Source organism: Haliotis asinina, chromosome 2 (assembly GCF_037392515.1).
Source record: "Haliotis asinina isolate JCU_RB_2024 chromosome 2, JCU_Hal_asi_v2, whole genome shotgun sequence".
NCBI classification, from domain to species: Eukaryota; Metazoa; Mollusca; class Gastropoda; order Lepetellida; family Haliotidae; genus Haliotis; species Haliotis asinina.
This window is the reverse complement of record NC_090281.1, coordinates 28902760-28919878: the sequence shown is the minus strand read 5'-3', so window position 1 is coordinate 28919878 and position 17119 is coordinate 28902760. Positions and strand designations below refer to the sequence as shown.

At 45.2% G+C, this 17119-nt stretch overlaps 1 protein-coding gene across 2 annotated transcripts in view; it reads right to left on the bottom strand.

Moving 5' to 3' along the window:
- Positions 1-17119, bottom strand: part of LOC137273539 (nuclear pore complex protein Nup214-like) — a 33079-nt gene that overhangs the window by 6378 nt on the left and 9582 nt on the right. For both annotated transcript variants that reach the window (XM_067806275.1, XM_067806276.1), the window contains exons 6-19: positions 10772-10875; positions 10540-10637; positions 9987-10053; positions 9254-9389; positions 8480-8632; positions 6795-7097; positions 5737-6354; positions 5002-5144; positions 3848-3997; positions 3324-3592; positions 2627-2800; positions 2113-2267; positions 1251-1334; positions 594-841 (exon numbers count right to left, since the gene is read on the bottom strand). In XM_067806275.1, the coding sequence (XP_067662376.1) occupies positions 594-841; positions 1251-1334; positions 2113-2267; positions 2627-2800; positions 3324-3592; positions 3848-3997; positions 5002-5144; positions 5737-6354; positions 6795-7097; positions 8480-8632; positions 9254-9389; positions 9987-10053; positions 10540-10637; positions 10772-10875 (2702 nt within the window). The remainder of the gene's footprint in view (positions 1-593; positions 842-1250; positions 1335-2112; positions 2268-2626; positions 2801-3323; positions 3593-3847; positions 3998-5001; positions 5145-5736; positions 6355-6794; positions 7098-8479; positions 8633-9253; positions 9390-9986; positions 10054-10539; positions 10638-10771; positions 10876-17119) is intronic.

Sequence of the window (17119 nt, the reverse complement as noted above, 5' to 3'; positions counted from 1 at the left end):
GATGAGACAATCCAGTGATCAACAGCATGAGCATCAATCTATGCATATGGGATACAATGACATATGTCAACCAAGTCTGCGAGTCTGACCACCGTTTAGCCACCTCTTTCGACAAGCATGGGTTACTGAGGATCAATTCTAACCTTTACTTTCATGGGCTGTGATGGGGTAGAGGACCTCTCAATGGGGTAGTGGTCCATGGCTACTAAAACACTCACCTCCTGATTCCCAAATCCCCGATGTTGTGAGTCGGCATCCCTGTTGTTGTTCCTCATGGCTGCTAAAACACTCACCACCTGATTCCCAAATCCCCGATGATGTGAGTTGGCATCACTCTTGTTGTTCCTCTTGGCTGCTCAAACACTCACCTCCTGACTCCCAAATCCCCAATGATGTGAGTCGGTATCACTGTCGTTGTTTCTCATGGCTGCTTAAACACTCACCTCCTGATTCCCAAATCCCCGATGTTGTGAGTCGGTATCACTTTTGTTGTTCCTCATGGCTGCTAAAACACTCACCTCCTGATCCCCAAATCCCCAATGATGTGAGTTGGCATCACTCTTGTTGTTCCTCTTGGCTGCTTAAACACTCACCTCCTGACTCCCAAATCCCCGATGATGTGAGTCGGTATCACTGTTGTTGTTCCTCATGGCTGCTATCTGTACACTCCTGGCAGGGTGATGGTCACTTTGAGATCCAGTCTGTATGATGGCATTGTTGTTGGTAGGGGACTTCTTGAAGCTGCCCTGACTGGTTGGGGTCAACTTGGCGCTGTCTCCTGTTGGTTCAGAAAACTTCTCCTTGGAGCGTGCAAGTTGAAGAGGCGTAGTCTGGTCACCACCTAGTCAAAATACATTCACAAAATACTTTACATTCATAACAAGAAATGAGTGAGTTAGTATAGTTTTATGCCTCTTTTGGCAATAATCCAGTAATGTCCTAGCAAGGGACACTAGAAATGGGCTTCACACATTGTACCCATGTGAGGAATCAAACCTTCGTTAGTGTGACGAGTGAATGATTTCACTACAAGGCAACCCACCATGCCATCATAACAGCAAATTTACTGATCTTGCAAAGTAGCAGCACCTACAAGTTAGACATCCTTTGAAAACCACATTTGCAAAGTATATCACATTGTTCAAAATTCTGGCTAAACATTACTAAAATTCAAGAGAAACAGATGGTGGAAGCTGTCATCACTAGACAGACACTGGACTGCAGCAAATGCTCTCTTTGTGAGTACATACCTGGGGATGATCGGGGACTTCGAACATCCTCCAGTTTCTCACGAAGTCCCTTGGCTGCTACAATTCTCGACATTGACAGATTCACTGAAACATCAGTAAGCAGAGAAGATTGTACCATGTATTACCGGAGTTTAGCCGATTTCAAAGATAAGCCCTGAAAAGACTTGGTCTTCAGCAACCAATGCTGATTGCTGGTATCTTGTTGAAAGTGCATGCATGGTTCATAGCTACAGTCTCAATCCTCTTGCCATCTGAACCTTTCATGAGCTGCCACATTAAGGGGAGTACAGCTGACAGGGGTACAGGAGGGACTGCTGATGACAACATTGTACATGCAGGGGGGAATACAGCTGGCTACAGCATTATACATGCTGGGGAATACAGCTGACAGGGGTACAGGAGGGGCTGCTGATGACAAGACTGTACATGTAGGGGGAATACAGCTGACAGGGGTATATACAGCTGACAGGGGTACAGGAGGGGCTGCTGATGACAACACTGTACATGCAGCGGGAATACAGCTGACAGGGGTACAGGAGGGACTGCTGATGACAACATTGTACATGTTGGGGGAATACAGCTGACTACAGCATTATACATGCAGGAGAATACAGCTGACAGGGGTACAGGAGGGTCTGTTGATGACAACATTGTACATGCAGCGGGAATACAGCTGACGGGTACAGGAGGAACTGCTGATTACAACACTGTACATGCAGCGGGAATACAGCTGACAGGGGTACAGGAGGGGCTGCTGATGAAAACATTGAACTTGTACGGATTTGTACAGCATCTCTGGAAGGTTCATAGTACATCATACCCAGCCTTCCTGACCAGATACAAGGTACATGGTAAAACCCACCTGGTTTGGTTGACCGAATACGGGGTACAGTTCTCTGGGCCAGGAACTGTCTAAGCTGAGCTGTTTTTTCCGGGGACACGGATGCTTCCTTGGAAAGTCCAGGCTGGGCACTACCCCTGCCCAGTGAGTTGACCAGGGACGTCAGGTCCGGGGATCTAGTAGCAAGTACAAACAGACAACGATGACAGAGTTTCAACATGTTGACTGTGCAAACTGACTTGACTGTACAAGCAGACAAAGATGACAGAGTTTCTGCATGTTGTTGACTGTACAAACTGACCTGACTGTACAAGCAGATAAAGATGACAGAGTTTGGCATGCTGACTGAGCAAACACACAAAAGGTGACAGTGTTTTGACATGTCAACTGAACAGACAAAGGTGACAGTGTTTTGACTGTTCAGACAAAGATGACAGAGTTTCGATATGTTGACTATACAAACATACACAGGTGACAGTTTCAACATGTTAAATGTACAGAGAACACACAGACAGATAGCAGAACACTGTAATACCTAGAGGTGTCTGATCGAAACATAGCCATGTTCTGCCAGTCTGCCGAGCGGTTGTACAACTGCAGGTTCTTCAGATTCTCCTGCAGCTGCTCCAGCTGTGACTTCTGTGTATGGATCAGGTTGTGGTTACTCTTCACTGCCCGGTAGATCATGTCCGATGTCGGGGCCTGCAGTCTAAAACAGAACATCACATGCTACTAGTATTAGTCCACTGAACCTCCCTCCTTAAACAGAGAAATCCAACTTCAGACAGAATGACCTACGTTTCTTTGCAGATTGACCTATGTTTCTTTGCAGATTGATCTCCCCTTCATAACCTGTCTACATTTCATACAGAATGACCTCACCTTCTTTGCAGATTGACCTCCCCTTAATAGACTGTCAACGCTTCATACAAAAAGACCTTCCCTTCTTTGCAGATTGACCTACCCTTAATGGACTGACCACGCTTCATACAGAATGACCTCACCGTCTTCACACAGACTGATTTCCCCTTCACAGACTGACTTCCCTTCACAAAGACTGACCCGCAGTATGCACAGACCAACCACTTCTTCACACAGTAGGTACAATGTGTGAAGCCAATTTTTGGTGCCCCAAGACCATGATATTGCTGGCATATTGCTAAAAGCAGCATAAAACCAAACTCATTCACTCACTTCATCTCACAGACTGACTCCGAATCATACCAACTTACCTCCCCTTGATGGCCTTCTTCCTGTCCTGATGCTCCTCCCACTGCTGGTCCAGGATCAGTTCTACATCCGTTAGTCCCTGGCTCTGGGCTTGATACTGGGCCTGGAGCTGCTTCAGTTTATCAGCACTGGCTGGGTCCAGGGCCCGTGACCTGAGCAGCTGGTGGTACTTGGGGTCATCATTGCGTTCCTGACGCACCCGGCACTCCTCCGCCATAGCAAACAGTTCCAGACATAGCGTCTTGTGGTCATGGACCTCCCGGCTCTGCTCCTGTGGAGTGGAGATTAATGTCCTTACGTATATCAGTACTTAATAACCAACCTATGTAACAGCAGTACACCTGAATTCCCAGAAAGTGGTCAGGCTAGACTATGCCATCCTGTGTAAGTCTGAAGGGTCAGACTGAATCCCCAGAAAGTATAAAGTGGTCAGACTATATTACCATCCTGTGTAAGTCTGATGTAATAGTGTCAGACTTGAGTCTGAAGAGAACTGCTCAAGAAAGATGACAAGTGTGCTGCCAACCTTAGTGTTCTCCTTGATGTCATTGCAGAACTTGGCCATGTCCTCTGTTGCTTTTCTCAAGTCCTTCATCTCACTCCTGGTACCAACCTCCTTCAGACTGTTGCTTGACCTCAGCTTCAGATCTCGCAGCTCCTTCTCAAAGTGCTGCATCTACAACACAGACAAAATCTGTGAAACCACTGGATGGTAGGGCTGCAACGATTTGGTTCCATTCATCGAAAATTGAATCTGACACCCGAGTTTCAATTTATTATAACCATTCTCCTTATTTCAATTCTACATTTGAATATGTGTACAAATTACTCCACACAAACAGAAGATAATTCTGACTCTAGCTCAAGCAGTTTTGAGCACAGAAAATAAGGTAAAACACGAAAAGTTGACCCCAGGCTTATTATCAAATGAGAATTGTTGTTAGTAGACATTGCCAAGTTGACAATGGATTTCACACCAAAAAAGCTATTCTGAGAGCTACATGAAATCTGATGTTCTTACTAGCATGAAGAATCAATAAAAAATTATCAAATCAAGGGCCAAATATCAAACAACAAATCAAATCAAGATCTGGTGAATCACTGCAGCCCTACTGTATGGGACAAATATAGACAGGACTTCCTCATATTTCGCTCATATGATGAAATGCATGCATGTGTATGTGTGGCTGGTTATACTAGCCCAGCCTTGAGCTGGTTCTGTAGTGCTAGCCCACTGAGATACCATTCCACAATTAAGCATGAATACCCAACTCAGACATATTATACTTATGTCAAGCCAACCAGTAATTGTTGTACTCTTTAATGCCATTTACAAGGTAGTGACCAACAAGTACCATATTTTAACGTCTTTTGGTATGACCAGGGATTGAATCAGAGACCTTCAGCTCTCCAGGCTGACCCCCTAACCACTGCACCATATTATGATATATACAATATATGACCACATGATGTCACATTACACACATACAAATGATATCATTCACTGTACACACTCAGATGGTATGTATAAATAGACATCAGACTCTACATACACATCACAGATTGTTCACATCTATAGATTACCTCACTCACTGTAAAGACAGTATACAGATGATATCAGAGACTGTACACATGTACACATATCACAGACTGTACACTGCAACAGAAGATGCATCTCACCTCCTCCATGATTGACTTGGTAAATGTACTCTCCACTGTTTCATTCACAGAGGGTTTCTCATACAGTGGCGGAAGTGGTGGTGCCTCCTCCTCCGTCTGTCTCGTCTCCTCCTCAATGTCTCTCTTCACTCCCAGAGTCACACCTGGCAACATCACCAAACATGTTTCACTCATACAACAATCAGGTTATACCTGATCATCAGTAACTCATGCGTTGACAAATGGGACTGGGAGGTCAGGTAGCCAATTCAAATGATGCATTTACCAGCTGCTTAAATAAAGGTAAAAAATACAAATGGGAACCTTGTGTCAGGCTTGACAGCCATATGTCAGGAATGTGAATCTTGTGCTGGGAACATGAAGTTTGTGGTAGGGACATGAAATGTTTCAGGGATGGGAAAATTATGTCAGGGATGGGAAGTTGTGTCAGGGCCTGTTGTGTCAGAGATGGGAAAATTGTGTTGGATGGTGTCAGTGATGGGAAAATTGTGTCAGGATGGGAAAAGTGAGTTAGTCATATTCCAGCATTATCATGGCAGTAGAAATGGGCTTCACAAATTGTACCCATAAGGGGAATCAAACCCAGATCTTTGATGTGACAATGAAACGTTAACCACTAGGCTACCCCACTGACATGTCAGGGATGGGAACTTGTGTCAGGATAAGCCAGTTACAGAGAAGTCAAACAACTGATCTTGGAATACACTTTAGTACCAGGCAGGAACATGATCTCACCTTTGTTTGTGGCCGGGGCTCGTGGGGGTGCTGGGTGTGAGGGTAGAGGCTGTGTAGAGGAGGACTGCCCTGGGGCTGGACTGGGTGTAACAGTCTGACCCATGGTAAACCCACCAAAAGCCACTGCAGACTGTTTCTGTGTTGAAGGTTCGGGGGGTTTAGTGAAGGAGTTGGTTCCTAATGCTGTTGATGTTACACCTTGGGAAGCAGCTGGTGTTGATGAGGCAGTTGGTGCAGCTGCAACTGAAGTCACCGGAGCTGTTGTTGACGGAGTCTTGGGGAAACCGAACCCAGGAAAACTTGTTGATGTCCCAAATAGGGACTTGCCTGCCGGCTGACCAAACATGCTACCAGTGCTGGATGATGTTGTGGACGGCACAGTACTAAACCCAAACGATGGTGGTTGTGCACTTTTTTCTGCATCTGGCTTTGTTGCACCAAACACTGACTTTGTGTCTATTGAGGGTGAAGACACTACCTGTACCTTGGTAGTGGCCGGAGAGAAGGCAGTTGTTGCCCCAGAGGATGATGGTGTGAAGGACAGCCCTGTTTTCTGGCTGATAGAAGATGGTGTCACATTTGCTACCTGCGGGGCAACTGGTGTGAAGGACTGGTGGCCTGTCAACAAATAACATAGTCAGTGAGTGAGTAAGTTAGCAAGTGAGTGAATTTAGTTTTACGCTTCTTTTAGCAATATTCCAGCAATATTCCCATTCCGGGGATGTTTCGTTAATGTTCATCCAGTAACAATATGGATCAGGCCCCTTACATTGTTTTAGCCTGTGTGATCCAGGTTAGAACTGGCCCTGTCATAAGAGGTGACTAACGGGATCAGGTGGTCAGGCTCTTTGACTTGGTTGATACACACTGTATTCAAGTTGCATAGATCAATGTTCATGCTGTTGATCACTAGATTGTCGGGACCAGACTTGATTATCTTACAGACCACTGCCATATGGTCCACCTTACCAGTGTGGCACTAAACAACGCCCAAACCAAACAATCCCCATATTAAACAACCATGCCTCACCCAATCCTGTTTTTTTTCAAGTACGTACCAGGCAATTCTGATGTCGGCTGACCTGGTTTTGTCACAAACTGGAAAGAGCTGCCAGTGGTGGGAAGAGAGGATGTTTTTGGCTGTGAGAACAATGACGCTCCTGGTGTGTCTGATGCTGTCTTCAGCTGTGAGAACAATGACGCCCCTGGAGTGTTTGATGCCGTAGTGGAGGCCTTCTGTACAAACTGGAATGAACTTCCTGTCTTGGGAAGAGTTGACCCTTGACCCAAGGTTGTCATAGGCTGGCTCAACTTTTGCGCTCCCAACATGGCTGATCCTGGAGTGGAAGCCTGTGCAGAATCTGGAACACATACAGTAGATAATATACTGAAGCATCTGAAGATAACATACAGATATGATTCACATTCCTTGCAACAATCATCGTCACTGACGATGATTTTCATTTATCCAGAACAAGTGATAATCACAGTAGCCACACCAACGAAAACTGTTTACTTCAATTATTCATGCCACCTCTTTTGGTGGGCAGGGTTAATTAGCTAGCCGTGATTTATTTCATAGTTGATTCAGGTATATTTTGATTTCAGACATAAAGTTTGTTTTATATCATTGAAAACACCAGAACACAAAGTCATCAATATCCCCCGCAGTGGCAAAATTGTCTTCATGACTATGTCTCTAGTTATGACTATGTCAAATGTTTTGGCATGTATACAGCAATGAGGAAATGAAAGTATTGAGTACTGAAATGTTTTAAAGTTCTGCTCCAGAAAAGAACACTACCACCAATTTCAGTCAAAGCCAAACTTGCCATGGAAATGCAAAAACTATTTTACTCAGAAATCCAAAACTACCAAAAGGCACCAATACACCACCAGACCTATCCATTCAAATAACCCCCCAATGCATGAATGAAAATGCAAACCTGTTCCTCTTTATTGGTCCAGTTGTATGTGAAATGGAAGTCACATTGGTCAAGAAATCAAATCAATGCTTACATACAATCAGATTAACATGGACTGGAGCATGTCTAATTTGCTATTTGGAAATTTGAACTGTCATTTTCTTCAGACTTATTGTCTAAAGTGATCAGGTGAGAACACAAGCAGATTCCCTATTGAATATTGAACCATTCATGAGCCACCAAGCTGAGCCACCAGTTTGAACCAATCAATGCTCTCAAGCAAACACCCTATTGTGAATCAATTTAGAACCAAGCTGACCTCCATGAACTTTCTTCAGATTCAGGTGGCTAAAAGCCTCATTGGACAGACCACTTTGTAATTACATCATTGTGAAGAAGCAGATGATATTTGGTAGTAATGTGAGTCTGTGTCCAAGGCTTGATACAACATTTGAGAAAAGATGGGCACACTTCATTTTCACCCGTTTTGACAAAATTTTCAATTTTTCAACTTTCAGAAGGGTTGATGAACACCCCTTCACACCTCTGCACACCCCCATCATCTGGATCTGCCTATGGTGTGAGTTCTATTTCTCTGTGTGTGTGCATGCACATTACAGAACATACAAGTTCATATACAATGCGTACCTACCTGTCGATGTGCATGCTCCAGTGGCTGTGACCTTCTTCTGGGGCAGAATGAGGTTGGGGGCACTACTGCCAAGGTTCACCTACCTGTAGATGTGCATGCCCCAATGGCTGAGAGCTGCTCCAGAGGCACAATGAGGCAGGGGGCAGTAGTGCTGAGGTACACTTACCTGTAGATGTGCGTGCCCCAGTGGCTGTCAGCTGCTCCAGAGGCACAATGAGGCTGGGGGCACTGGTGTTGAAGTTTAACAGGTAGTAGGGCACCAAAAGGCCATCAGTTGACAACATCAACAGTATTGGGCTGGGAGGATGTGTCTTCTCACCTAGAATAAAAACACAAAAAATAAAAACTCCCTTAAAAAGTGTGAGGGTCAGTTTATTTGGAACAGGAGAGGGGTTTCTCCTTTTCATGATACCTGAGGTCACTGCATGGTATTGGTCACGTCTCAACAATGTGAGTGAGTTGCATTTAATATCTCAGTAACATCACTGTTGGGTACTAGGGCTGTGATGGAGCTAAATTTTCTATATGGATCCACCACCCCCTATTACCGTACCAGGACATCCAAAATGTTCTTCAGCTCAGAGGATAAAATAATGAGTTGTTAAATATCTTAATCATGTATTATATTCAAAACAGATGACTGTAAATAATGCCTAAATAATGTCAAAGACAATATGACCTTTCAATCATAAAAGAATAAGATAATCTATTAGTCACATGATCCTAAACAGTCCGATTCTTGAGATGTGTACCCGGGTCCCACTCATTACCCAATGTCCCAGACCTTTTGAAGAGGAAGGAGGAACAGGGATTCTACCCAGTTGTATCTCTGTCTGACCCAGGGCAATACAGAGTGAGTGTCATTTACCCAGTTTTGGGGGGTTTCTGACAGCCAAGAGTTAGAGTCAGACCAATGGACAAGGAGGGCAGGGTCACTTACCCAGTTTTATCTCTGTCTGACATCCCATGGTAAGGGTTACACCCATGGGGAAAGAATCTAGGTGCTTGTCAGTCAGAGGCAGCTCAGCTCGGCCAGAGTCTTCCAGTGTCCAGTGTTCCCACACTGGGGTCGGTCCCTGATGGAGCATAATAAAACATATCACTGACATATAAAAATAGGTATCAGTGGTCCCTAATGATGTGTAACAATGTGTATCAGTTGTCCCTGATGATTTATAACAATGTGTATCCGTTGTCAATGGTCATATATATATAACAATGCCATGTGCATCACTGACCTTTACTAATGCAGGGATTCAAATTTTGTTTCAAAAGCGACTTGCCACAGGGCAAGTCACTTCAAGAAAGTAACTTGTCCTGACTAATTTTCCACCTGCCCTGATTTTATGACACAATATTTGATGTTAATGTTTACTGGACTATTTATCGAAGAGTGATAAATTTCAAAGAACGATAGCTCTAAATTACTATTATTGAGAAATGTAATAGCTACATTGTGAGGGGACATGAAATGAAATTCAAGTTTATTTGCAGTCTGAAACCATAAGTGGAAATTATCTAGTAGTCCACGGACAAGTAAGATACCATTATTTGACAGCCTGAAATGAAAACTGATTTCTCCCAGGCCTCGGGCGATGGGGTTTTCTAACCCCTGTAATGTTGGACACAAAGGGTATGAATATTCCATAATCCTGTTTACAGCGGACACTCACCCCATCAGAATGTTTGCCAATCACTGCAGCTTCAGTAGCATTGCTGGATGACAACACAACCATGTCCCTGACAACACAAAGTAGACTCTTATGTCCCTGCATATACAATGTCATATAGAAAGTGGTCAAATGTAACAAATGTTATATTAGAGATTACACTTTCTCTGTTATAAACATAAGTACCAATCCTAGGACTTTTGTTCTGTTAGTCCCATCTAGGATTCGAAACCACACAATCTGGTGTGATGACTGAGCAGGTTAGCTAGTTAGTTGACTTAATGTGCTGGCAATTATGTGCCTGACTCTGAGCATGTGGGTTCGAATCCCAGATGGGAGTCAACCAAACAAAAGTTCTAGAATTGGTACTTAAGTGCACAAGTGTAATTCCAAATACAACACGCTAAGAAAATGTCCTCTAAGATATCGTACACTTACTGAGCACAACCATTTCATTGTAAATACATGCATACACATACTGAACACAACCATGTAAGTATAAGCAGATACATGCAAAATTAAGCAATGTCAATGTTGGTGTGACATCCAGACTCACCATTTGGCCAAGAACATGAAGAAGTACTTGTGTCTACGATCTTCACCGGATCCGTAGCACACATCCTCGAAGTTCACATACGATGTCGGTCCATCTTTCTGTAAGCAAGTAAATGACATGAATACAAGAGACATCAGACTGTATGAGGGCAGCAAAGTGAGGTACTTCAGACTGTGAGGGCATATTTATAGAACACTGAGACAGAAGAGACAGTGAGGAGGTAGATACATACAGATGAGACTGTGAGCAGAACTTGTGGCTGGTCTGAGCTGTCAGCAGTGCTGGGAAGATAGGCTGCCAGGAACACATACGTTGATAGCCATGTCACGTCCACAACTGAAACACACAGGTACAGGCTCACCATCACTGTGCTCAAGCACCCATTCATAATCATAATTTATGGGCAATGGGCTGATGATGATGTCAGAGGAGTGGTGTCCATTAAAATTGTATATGAGGCGGGAGTGCATATCATTTACTTTTCACACATATCTTTCTGAATAAAACTGACATTTTTTACTTATCCAGACTCATGCTTATTATGCTTATCTCCTCCCTCTATGTGAGGACAGTGGAACACTTGAAATCCCTTGAAATTCACTTCTATTTGAAGCGGACGTACAATACACTCACCTACCAGAAGCCTCCCTTTCCCGCCAATATGGCCACATGACTGGTCATGACTGTCACTCTCTCCGAAATCTCATAAGCCCAATACAAGAATTACTGTGAATTCAGTGTGCTTGAAAGGGGCACCATGAGTCAGGATAAGTATAAAATATCAATTTTATTCAGACAATTACGTATTTTTCCTTATCCTGACTCGTGCTTATTATGCTTTCAGAATGCAATGGAAACGGTGGTGGGTCTGGCCACGGTGAATTCTGGTGACTGCCCGTACTTCCCCCTCTTCGGGAACTGTAACAGCAATAGTTCAGTCCTGTTCTTCCAATGTTCATCTGAGTGATGGGGGGATCACATCAAGTAGAACTTGTCTTCTCGGAAGCATTCGTTGACTGGAATGTGAGGATATATAGATCAGCTGGCATCCTGCTAGTGTCTAATGCAACTGTATGTCAAGATTTCTGCCAAGACCAGTTGCGACACTTCTTCATGTACAAGTATCTTCATTACGAGTACAGGGTCAAAATCACTCGTGCTAGCCTGTTCAAGACATGCGCATGGACTCTGCAGGGTGTCTAGGTCTCAACAAGTCACGTAATCAAAGGGTGAGTTAAACTCTGCACCTTTGTGGAACCATTAGTTGTTGTGCAACAAAAAAGGCCCAAACTGGTGAATGACATCCTCCATGTCCCGTAGGTAGTGGTTGGCAAACACCATATTTGATTTCCAAAAGCAGCCCTTCATTATAGATGTTAGTGAGCAGTTTCCATGTAGAGCAAGTGTCGACGATAAGGCTCTCACTTCGTGGGGGTTGGACCCTGCGGAGGTTCGAGTCCTGCTGTTTTGCAGGCCCTAAGTATAACAACTCTCATTCCTACTGAGATAGTGTTGCGGGATACTTCCATAGGTGTCTCAGTGGATAGTGGGATGAATAGGTGCTTGTACCTTTGTCTCCTTGACTTAGTTCACCGAAGATGTACTTTCTATGGATGTTGATCTCGAGGCTCGTAAAGGTCACAACTGAGATGCTGAAGCAGAAAATTCAAGTCCCAAGTGCCTTAAATCTGCCTTGTTGGTCTTCCAGCTTGAAACCTAGTAGGGCGAGTGAAACCGGCACTTTTATCAGCTTGACCCCAAGAACCTTTACGCCCTCTAGTATGACATAGATGACTCCTCAGCTACTTGAGGATGTGTGGCTCTCATGGCAGTGAAGCCCTTCAGCTTGGTGTATGTCTCAAACAGCATCCATTTATCGTCGCATAAGGAGCAAGTGGATGTATGTAGAGCTAGAGTGACTGTCTTCACCGTTCTAGCAGAATATCCTCGATGTTTCCAGCAGGCCTTGATACGATCCATAAGTGTAGTTGGAATGATGTCTGAGCGCTTGTTTGGTGTGCGGATGGACGAGTTGGTTCCACCCTTGGACTCAAAGACGGTTGTCCTAGTTCCTTGATGGTACTGGAAACCATTATCTCCCTGGCCACTAGGCTTGACAAAAGTCAGTTGCAGTATCGTTGTCTGTTTAATCTAAACGATGACCTTCATTAGTATGAGTGAGTGAGTGAGTGAGTTTAGTTTTACGCCGCACTCAGCAATATTCCAGCTATATGGCGGCGGTCTGTAAATAATCGAGTCTGGACCAGACAATCCAGTGATCAACAACATGAGCATCGATCTGCGCAATGGGGAACCGATGGCATGCGTCAACCAAGTCAGCGAGCCTGACCACCCGATCCCGTTAGTCGCCTCTTACGACAAGCTGAGTCGCCTTCATTAGTATGACATGAGGCAAGAACGCGTAAGCAGTCATTGCTTGCCACAAGAGCGACTGTTGCCCATGCAAATGCATACGAATGTTGGTATCTGTTAAACCTGGAGGCAAATTAGTCTATTTGTGGTGATCCGAATGTCTAATGACTAATGAGTCGAAATGCCTCCTGATGTATCCACTCTGTTGGAGATGGTTGAAAGGGATGTAATATAACATCTGCCAAGATGTTGCATCCACCTGGGAAGTGGCATGCCTTTATGTAGAGATTCAAGTTGTGAACAATGTCTCAGAGTTGAAAGGTTAGCTGTAGCAGCCGCTGAGATCATGTTGATCCTTGCTTCTTTATATACATCGCTACTGTGGAGTTGTGTGAACTTCGCCGTTCGGCTTGTTTAGGAGATACATGAATAAGCACATATATAGATGACTCAGTAAAAGCGTGCGAACCCTTCCACCACTTAATAATGACATAGGTAGACTGTCCTGGTCATTGTTCTTCAACTGAAGATAATACTGTTGTCTTTATACAGACGTTGTGAAGCAATTTCCATATTTCCCCACTATTTGACTACAGTAACCGAGTTCAATGAAGCATAACAAATAATCTTGTTATTTCTCCCTGCTGGTGCATGATGACCTGATGTTAGTGTCAGATGCTTGGAGATGAATTGTTAATCCTTCTTCGAAGTAAGAAGTGTAGATAAGATCATCTTACCCTTTTTGAATCTGGTATCTACTGGATTCAAACGACGAACGTTGGTATGCAGATTCCGCATGCATCAGTCTAATAGTATAGTTCGCATTCCCTGAATGCATTCGCACATGCATACATGCTTCTGTGAAGAATGTAGATCCATGTTCAACCCGTATCTGATGCCATAGCCTGATGAAGCATGCGGGGAACCCTTCCTGCTGAAATGCTGAAGGTGCTTGAGTATAATCACGGAGTCAATTGGAGAGTAAATCTCTGATTGTTGAAGGACAGGATGTGCTGATGCTGATACTTTGTCACAGTATGGCAAGCCGTAGATAAGCTGTCCGTAGATATCGGCATAAACAGAGGGAAGGTCAAGATGTCAAAGTTCGTCGTTGATCATCTTGTAGGTGAGGGTGTCGTAGGACTCTTTCAATAGTGAAGTGAGGCCTAGCCCAGTGGTAACCCAAGATGTAATCTCTGAGTTCAAGAAAATTTTTTTCCTTCTGATGTAGGCCAGAGACTCATCTCTAATCTTCCACAAATGCATTCGCGAGTGGTCTGAAAGAGTTTGTTGAAAATCGTCCCTGCATCGAACATTGGAGTGATCTTCCTATCTGCGTGCATCCCTGGAAAGGTCATCATTTTGTGAATGCTTCCATGGAGGCCTGCGTGTGGAGTCCACATCTGACAAAGATGATGAAAACTTCTTTGACGATCGGGGGATGCTGTCGGTGAATCCTTGCGGCTATAGCAGGGTACATGCATGCATGCACTCGCCAAGTCAATGCAAGGTGCGTCATCCAAAATTCGAACAAACCTGTAGAGGTTGCAGATTCTTTGAATAGAGTCCTCCTTGGGGTACTTATAAGAATTTAAATGCTCTTTAAATTCTCGCGACAGTTGTAACTATATTTTTTCAATAAAATATATACAAAACAAAAAACATCATTTTTGTCTTGTGAGACCACCCCTACAGGGCCCCTGGCCCCGTGACAGCCAAGAGCAGGTAACTCTTCAGACTATAGCCTCCAGCAAAACACTTCCGTTCTGTAAGCAATACAGACAGAATGTGGGGAGGTGGGTGGCCTTACCCCAAGGAGGACTCTATTCAAAGAATCTGCAACCTCTACAGGTTTGTTCGATTCTTTTTCATAGAGATCCTCCTTGGGGTACTTATAAGCATAAGACAGACTCCAAAAGACTGATCTTAGGGAGAGGCATTCTGTCTGCTCATAAACCTGACATAAGATGATAACCTTTATTACGTTTAACTGAAAGTAACAAGGAATCAAACTTATGTGACCTTCTATGCCTTGCGGCGGGGGTGCGGACCAGGGTCAGGCTATTACACGGTCTAACCCTACATTTCTATGAGAAAGTCGTAGGGTGCTTATAAAAAATGCCCCCCCCCCCCCCTCCCTTTTTTTCACAAAAAACGGGAGTCGAGACAGGCGATCGATATATCAGGGTCCATTCTCGTGCACTGGCCAAGGTGCTAGGGAAGACCTGAAACAGTCTAGACCGGTAAAGCAAAAAATACCACCACCATAATAGAGCCCACCACCGGGATAAAAGATGGAAAGTATACAGTAAGACACCACCACCAGTCTACTTGTTGCAGCTACAATGTCAAATGATCGTTCGTCAAATGATCGTTCGTCAAATGCAAGGGTAGCTCAATCGGCTAGGGCACTCGTGCCCTGCCCACTGGTGAGAACTGACTGGCCAAACCGAGCACGCTCGCTTGACAGTCTGTCTAACTGGTAATGACGGATGAACGTGCTCAGTCGGCTCCAAATAGCCGCGGAGCAGATCTCCTCAATGGGCAAGGCAGACGCATATGCCTTAGACGTCGCCACAGCCCTAACCGAATGAGCTTTCAAACCCTCAGGGGGCGTACGACCTTTCGAGGTGTATCCCATACAAATGGCAGAGACAAGCCACCTAGATATGGTCTGCTTGTTCACCGGAAGGCCAGCCTTGCCGCCACCATAACAGCAGAACAATTGATCATTCTTCCGAATGTCTTTTGTTCGTTTGATATGAGCCTTAAGGGTCTTACGGACATCTAAGACGTGAGCACGTCGAAGAGAGGTACCGGGCGGCGAAGGCTGCGTGAAAGCGGGAAGCTCAATAGGCGCCGTAACGTGAAAGGTGCTATCTCTCTTAGGACGGTAAGTATCTGGCAATCGAATGCTCACTCTGTCTTTGTGAAACACCGTTAATTCAGGGTTGGCGGACATAGCGTGTATGTCGCCTACCCGCCTGCCAGAGGTTACCGCCACAAGAAAAGCAGTCTTCCATGTCAACAGCTGGCGTGACAAAGCCGACAGGTTGTGAAAAAGAGGACCGGACAGCCAATCAAGAACGACTGGCAAGTCCCACGGGGGACTAATCGGCCGGACAGACGGACGGATTCTGTCCACGCCTGCAAGAAAGCGCTGAACTAGAGGGTGCTGCCCCAATAATGCACCATCGACAGGAATGTGGAAGGCAGAGATTGCCGTGGAGTAACCTCTAACTGTAGAAGCAGCCAGACCGGCTTCCAGTTTAGATTGCAGAAACTCCAACACAGATACTAGATCTGCAGAAAAGGGATCGAGAATCCCCCTGTCGACACACCAGCGCGCATAACAGGCCCATCTATCCTCATATTGAACGTTCGTCGAATCCATCCGCGAAGCCAGAATTGTGTCTGCAACTGGTGCAGGAATTCCTCTCGCATGGAGGCGACTCCGGACAGCGGCCAAGTCACCCACTGAATCCTGGGATTGGGGTGTGGCGCTCCGTTCTGGGATAGTAAGTCCGGTCGAAAGGGTAATAGTATAGGAGGCTGAGCCAGAAACCTGAGAATTACCGGAAACCCAAAGCGGTGCTAGAAGCACAAGTAGCCGAGCCGGTTGTGCGGTCAGCTGCAAGAGGACTCTTGAGATCAGCACTCTGTCTGTCCAATCGAGCAGAAAGGCGTTGTTGGCTTATCGCTCTCGGATCTGGTATCCTTGAGCAAAACACAGGAATCTGATTCGTCGCCCCAGAGGCAAACAGATCTACCTGGAACGACCCGAACAACTGGGAAATAATCCCGAATATCCCCCAATGCAGCATCCACTTGTGTGGGGCTAGTATACGTCTCGATAGCGCATCTGCGCGGACGTCTATGCCCGGGAGAAAAAAGGGGAGTACCCGAATGTCGAACTGGTCGCACCACAGCAGAAACTGCCACGCCTCCTGAAGGAGGGACGGAGACACTGTGCCGCCTTGCTTCAGGATATACGTCATAGCGGTCTGGTTGTCCATCTCTAGGCGAACCACTTGACCCCGAACTGACTCCACGAAGCTCTCGAACACCCGGCGGACTGCTCTCAATTCCAACACATTGATGTGTAGGGTAACTTCGTCCTCAGCCCAACGGCCCGAGACAGATAGTTCGCCCAGGACGCCCCCCCCAGCCTGTGAGGGAGGCGTCCGTCTGAATCGAGAGGGAAGGT